This window comes from Anopheles cruzii, chromosome 3 (assembly GCF_943734635.1).
Source record: "Anopheles cruzii chromosome 3, idAnoCruzAS_RS32_06, whole genome shotgun sequence".
Classification (NCBI taxonomy): Eukaryota; Metazoa; Arthropoda; class Insecta; order Diptera; family Culicidae; genus Anopheles; species Anopheles cruzii.
In genome coordinates, this window is record NC_069145.1 from 59081691 (window position 1) to 59087950 (window position 6260).

Here is a 6260-nt window from a genome sequence, read left to right on the forward strand (position 1 = left end):
TTGACTTTTGTTCTCCAGGGCTGATGCACCTGTTTTGGCACTTGTTTGGGAAAATATTGTCGCTGATGAGGCAATCAATAAACGGTAAAGGTTTTATGTTTAATGATCTTTTCTCCATTCTGACTTAATCGAAAAATAACAAACATACACACACATTGACAAAGGCATCCCGGGAATCGGCCCGTGCCTGTGTAGTGCATGGACTTATCGCGAAGCTTTTATTTCGGTAACCGACAATCTAACTTACTAACCTGGCAATCACACTATCATGGTGCACCTAATTCGAAAGGCTTTTGGATAACAATTGAACGAGTTGTTCAACAATTTTAAACAACTGTAAGTTGTTCTGAATTGTGTTGCAGCAGCTTTTGCGCGGAAATGTTAATTTGTGAAACTAAAGTTAGATGCACTTTTAACCAAAACCATATTGACGTGTAGATTGCATGCGCCAAGGCTTCGGCTTTCTTTAACGTTAGCAAATTGTTTAACAAAGCTTGCACTAGACTAAATAAACTTGCACTTAGCTACCCCGCCCGCAGTTAACGTATGATAGCTGATAGTATGTAGAATTCGATAGTGTCTCAAAACTTTCGCACGCAATTCTGTAAGCCCCTTTAGATCTTCACTAATCGAAATTATTGTTTGCCCTCATGGCATCGTCACAGATACGATGAGAATGGTAACACCGTTGGCATTCCTGAGTTTGAGCCGCCCACTCCGAAGCGCTTGGTGTGGGACCTGAATGACAAGGTGGCGCTGGAGGCAATCGACGAGGCACATCTGGCTGCTCAGAAGCTGTTGAATGTAGGATACTCAAACAGCAGCCACATGCACTGTTAAACATTGTTTATTATACTGTACGTGAATTTCTTACTTTTATCGCCCAGGACGTAGATTTACGAATTCTCGTACACGATGCCTACGGTAAGGGACTGATGAAAACGTGTCGCCTCTCCCCGGACGCGTTCATACAGATGGCTTTGCAGTTGGCGTACTACCGAGATGCCGGCAAGTTTTCCCTCACATACGAAGCTTCGATGACCAGACTGTTCCGTGAGGGGCGCACGGAAACGGTTCGTCCGTGCACAATCGAATCCGCTGCTTGGGTGAAGGCGATGCTCGATAGCAGCGTTTCGGTAAGTCAACCGAACGATCATATTTTAGCTGTATGGTGACTTTTGATCCTGCTCGTAGGTCCAAGAACGAGTGCGTCTACTGAATGCCGCCTGTGACCGGCACCAGCTCGGTTATCAGGACGCGATGTGCGGCAAAGGTATCGATCGGCATCTGTTTTGCCTGTACGTCGTGTCCAAGTACCTGGAGATCGACTCACCCTTCCTGCAGGAAGTGCTGAGTGAACCATGGAGATTATCCACTAGTCAAACGCCGCACGGCCAAACGTCCAAGATGGACCTGAAGAAGCATCCGAATTGCATTAGCGCCGGCGGCGGGTTCGGCCCTGTCGCTGATGATGGGTACGGTGTATCGTACATCGTGGCAGGCGAGGATCTTATCTTCTTCCACATTTCGTCCAAGCGGTCCTGCGGCACCACGGTAAAACCGAAAGTGAACCTGTGGTTCGATATATTGTGTCGAACGCCCCGTTTAACTATTGGCCTGTTTTGTTTTTCAGACCTCGGAACGATTTGCACAGGAAATTTGTCGCGCATTATCGGACATGAAACATCTGTTCGAGGAATACCGTAGCCTACAGAAGAAGAGCATCACGAACGGCGCCAAAGCGGACAAGTAGCAATCTTAAACCAAGGCACACGTTAAAGTGGAAAACAATCATTCGTCTACCGACGGTGCCAACCATGGTGCCGTTGCGTACATCACAAAACCTCACCCGGCAGTATCCTTCAATGTTCGTTAACGTCCTAGAAGAGCGCCGGGGGTCAAAAACAAACCTACACAACCATTCAATGTTCAATCTGACACCTTCCCATGCGGCACCGCACTGCAAAACATTCTATTTTAGGTTGGACTCGTTACTATATTTGTTGATAGTTATTTCAAATTTTTGACTTAGTATAACATTCTTTCCTGGAAGCGTGCCTTTCAATGGTGGAAACCGTGAAGGAGACATAAGGTGTCGAATGAAGTACACTAGTTTAAATGTTATTCTTGTGTTTGATTCTATTGTAGCCAAGGCAAATCCCTGTATCGAAATTGGCCTGCTGTTATGCTGTTGCAGTCTAACTTTACAAGGAATTGAATGGATAAATGTGTGACAACCAATCAGAAAAAACTAAACATGGATCAACGCAATCATCAATGCAATGCAATAAGAGGCAATTTTATGATGTGTGTAGAAATTGTTTCCCGCTTTGATTTTGTTTTTTTATATAGAGTTTACGATTAGTTTGTTGTAGATAAATAGAAAACAGGAGCATTATAGGAAATAGGATAGTAGATTTTAGGGAAAAACACAAGCATATTTGAGAGAGTTAAAACAATTGATGGATGGTGGAATTATGCGTGCGAAGTAGAGGACAGAAGCTATCCACTTTTTTAACTCTTGTACATCTGTGTATAAAGCCAATTTTTTGAAATAAACCTAATACATTGTAATTTGATTTGTGAGTATCTGACTGGAAATTAAATTAAGCATGAATATGTCACAATGTGCTCCAGTCGTCCTCAAGCATCGATAAATTATAACCCAAAACAGATAACTAAATTTTGTTGATGTTGCACTTTCGTGGGTTGTTTCTGCTGCAGCCAGTGACGCGTTGCTATGGAAGCAGTCGTGGCTTTGTTTGGTAAACGTTACGGTAATCTTAGCAACGGTGAAAACCTACATTACGGACTGTCATGCGTTAGTGTTGTGTTCTTTTTCATCAGTGCACCAGGCCATTTAGTGAGGCTTTATTTGCAAAGAATTTACCTAGCAGAAAACATGAGTGAGCTAAATTCAATGGAAGTTGATACAACCGAAACAATACAGGATATAGCCATAAAGTTGGTCACCGAGCAGCTGAAAAATGAAACTAGTTTGGCGGTTGGCCCTACGGAACGGACCATCTTCGTCCTCGGCAGCAAAGGTGTCGTAAGTGGCTATTTCTACTTCTATCCAATCAGAGCTAGTGGCTGAATTCGAACGGTGTTTCCTTCTTTAATTGCAGGGCAAATCTACATTGATCAACAGGTTTCTCGACCGTGATGATATGCCGCGCCCTACCTTGGCACTCGAGTATTCGTTTGGCCGACGAACGGCGTCGGGACAAGGGGCCCAGAAAAGCATCTGCAATGTTTGGGAGCTGGGTAGCTTGGCCAACTCTAGCCAGCTGATTGAGATGCCGATTCGATCGCATGGAGTCGAGACTTTTTCTACTATCGTCATGCTGGATCTATCGCATCCCGATCGCCTGTGGACCGATTTAGAGGCTGTGGTGAACGGGTTAAAACAAGCCGTGTCCAGACATGCGTCCCAGGGGCAGACCGACGAGATGAAAAACCAAACCGTGCTGCGCGTTGGCAAAGACCATCCAGACCTCGCCACCCTTGAGCTCTTCCCGTTTCCGATTGTGATCGTCGGCGGCAAATACGACTTGTTTCAAAATCTCGACTCCGAAGTCCGGAAGCACGTTTGTCGCTGTTTACGCTCCATCGCCCACACGCTGGGAGCGGCGGTTCTGTTTTACTCGTCAAAAAACTCTGCCCTCACCAAACTCGCCCGAGACACGATGAACCACCTGGGGTTCGGCAGTCCCTCGAATCCCTTCCGGACGACTGCTTTCGATCATTCTACACCACTCGTGATACCGTTCGGGGGCGACTCCTGGGAGCGGATCGGTGTAACGCCCACTAACTCCGAACGCATTGGGCACAGTTTCAGTACGCAGATTCCACAAGTCGCTATGACGAACGGCATTCTGCCGGACGATCCGGCGAAGGATCCTGGCTTCAGAGAGCCAAGTATCGATGAGTTGCGCTCGCACAAGGATGAGGAGCTGATGTACGTGCTCAAAGACACCGAGATTCGGATGAAATTTGAAGTAGTACAATAGTCGCCCACACTCTGTTGGGGATAGGATGGCGAATGTTATGTTCCGAACAAGCATTATGCAACACGAGCGTCGATAAGGTCAACAACCCTGGTGGTGAGCATTATCCGTAGAGAAGCGGTGTCTGTAAAAGAATGCGAAAATGGAGCCGCAAAAGACCGCGTTCTCCCAAACGACGCTATGAGCGATGAGTTCCCTGATGCCGGCGGTGGAAATGTAAATAAAAACTTTACTTTCGGGGACCTACGGCGCAACCATAGAAATGATGGCGCATGTGCGACATCCGGTATTGCCTTTGCGATTGAAAGAAAACATGAAGCGTAACGTTCGAGTGCGGAGAGCTATTTATGCAACTTGATTGACGGCCGCCGAATTAGCGAGATGGCCACTCGAAAACGGTATACGAATTATGGTTTGAATCAATTGATACCAGATCTCCAGATCTACCTGGCTGCATCTGTTGACTACTTCTGCTGACACGTGACCAAATAAACTGTTCTTTATTTATGTATTTTTAATTTATGGTGATTTTTTTGTAATAAAAGCAGTTTAACACAGGGAATATGTTTTCCCAAATTTTATAAATGGTGTGCATTAAATAACAAAGTGCGACATCAGTTCCGGTAAAAACTAAAGCAATGATGACCAATAACTAACCTATGATAACTATGGAAAGCTAATGTTTATAAGCCCCGCTCTGTTTTTTCTCTGATCACGATTCCGTGGAAACCGAACCGAAAACGCCATCGGAGATGAGAAACCATTTTTCTCGCGAGACACGATGTTTTTCCTCAGCAGGGAACTCACAGCTGAAGGAAAATACCCGTTTCTTTCCCGAATCCACCTCCACCGCATCCCTACCAAGTGACGGGGCTTGATCAGTTGATTTAATGGCCTCAAACTCTCATTTTCTCTCTCCGTTTTCTCTCTGATTCTCCACGGAAAAGTGCGAATATTTTCCAGCTGCGATCGAGCGAACGCGAAGATGAGTTCCGCGGACACTCGCGCTCCCACCAAAGAGTTGAACCGCGTACTCACACACTCGAACCACCAACAGCGAAGTTCCGAGTCGTTGCGATTTTCCAGTAAGGGCAGTTTCTAGTAGTTAGTGGTTCGGCGTAACAGAGCAACGTGTGCCCGACGGTGTGCGTGGTGGTTGTTTTCGCGTGGAAAACTGTCTCTTCGCGATTGCGTTTGAGTGCGAATTTCATTGTTACGGTGAGAATTGAATGGACAAAGTGCACCGTCCCTTGCTGGGCTACCGTTTTTCGAATTCCGACCATTTTCTGTATTCCCGAAGAAACCCACAGTCGCGCGAAAGGAAAATCGGTGGTGAAACACGGAACGGAGTTGAAGTCAGTATCGATTAAATCCTTCCTCCACTTCCCGACGGTAAAGCGGGCGACTACACACGGTCGCTGGGTGGGTGTACGGCTTTCGGCACGTTTAACGCAAAAGGAATAAGGCAATGCTGTTTTCGATATCGGATACGCGGTACAATGTTCACAACACATTACGTTAGCGTGAGCTGAAAGCGAAAAAAATTTCTCAACACCCATTCGCAGGCTCGGGTCGAAGTTTCACCTTTGGAAAATCTTCGCTCGCACATCGAGGCAGTGTGTGTGTGTGTGTGGCGCACGTGAAAAACAACAAATCGGAGCACCCTGCCGTATGCGGTTTGTTGGAAAATGACGAAGCGTGGAAAGCGAAACAGTAAGTGAAGCTGAAGCTCTTTGACGAACCCGCCCGGAACCCGCCAAGAAAGTGAACGATGTTGCAGTGCGTCAGGTGAAAAGGAAAAAAGTGAAATTTCGTCGTCTAATTTGCACCTGACCCGCCAAGGGGCCCGCCAAGATGCCACGCTTTTCTTCCTAAAACCATCGCGCGAGTGAAAACGCGTGAGAAAGCGTAGAGAAAACGAAACACAATCATCAGCACCGTACGGTGCTGTGCACCGTAATAGAGATTACCTTCCTTATCGTCCCCTCCTTTGGCCCATCCTTAGCTACGGAAAAAGAAACCAGCAGCAGTTTAATCAGTGATACCAATTATCAGCTCCCCTTTGGGCGGTGTTGCATCGTCACCTTTGCCGGCCACGGGTTGCTTCCATTTTTGCTGTGGGAATTCGATGCACTGCGAGTACCGGTTGCAGGTCACTTCAGCTGTTATCGGGGTATCGATTCGATTCGAGACGGCCCCAAGCCAGCCCGATAACGTGACTCATTGACGCGTGTGCCACGTAATAACGAT

At 46.6% G+C, this 6260-nt stretch overlaps 3 protein-coding genes across 6 annotated transcripts in view; 2 read left to right on the forward strand and 1 right to left on the reverse strand.

Moving 5' to 3' along the window:
- Nucleotides 1–2387, forward strand: part of LOC128275650 (carnitine O-palmitoyltransferase 1, liver isoform) — a 6020-nt gene extending 3633 nt beyond the window's left edge. For 3 of the 4 annotated variants that reach the window (XM_053014228.1, XM_053014230.1, XM_053014231.1), the window contains 4 exons: nucleotides 666–804; nucleotides 888–1136; nucleotides 1195–1554; nucleotides 1634–2387. In XM_053014228.1, coding sequence (XP_052870188.1) covers nucleotides 666–804; nucleotides 888–1136; nucleotides 1195–1554; nucleotides 1634–1753 — 868 coding nt within the window. In that variant the 3' untranslated portion in view covers nucleotides 1754–2387. Of the gene's footprint in view, nucleotides 1–18; nucleotides 85–665; nucleotides 805–887; nucleotides 1137–1194; nucleotides 1555–1633 lie in introns of all 4 variants that reach the window. The other variant, XM_053014229.1, reaches the window with a different exon arrangement.
- Nucleotides 2388–2902: 515 nt separating this feature from the next.
- Nucleotides 2903–4013, forward strand: LOC128274265 (cytoplasmic dynein 2 light intermediate chain 1-like). Its single transcript, XM_053012400.1, has 2 exons — nucleotides 2903–3052; nucleotides 3129–4013. Exons 1-2 carry the CDS (start codon nucleotides 2903–2905, stop codon nucleotides 4011–4013), a joined length of 1035 nt encoding a protein of 344 aa, XP_052868360.1.
- Nucleotides 4014–4113: 100 nt separating this feature from the next.
- The window catches only part of LOC128270693 (uncharacterized), a 5489-nt gene continuing 3342 nt past the window's right edge, over nucleotides 4114–6260 (reverse strand). Inside the window, exon 4 of the mRNA XM_053008106.1 lies at nucleotides 4114–4134. Within this exon, the coding sequence (XP_052864066.1) occupies nucleotides 4114–4134 (21 nt within the window). The remainder of the gene's footprint in view (nucleotides 4135–6260) is intronic.

Excerpts from the sequence above, each read along its gene's own strand:
- LOC128274265 (XM_053012400.1), top strand. The coding sequence starts at position 2,903 with ATGAGTGAGCTAAATTCAATGGAAGTTGATACAACCGAAACAATACAG. Across the intron at positions 3,053-3,128 it reads TCCTCGGCAGCAAAGGTGTC|GGCAAATCTACATTGATCAA; the intron begins GTAAGTGGCTAT and ends CTTTAATTGCAG.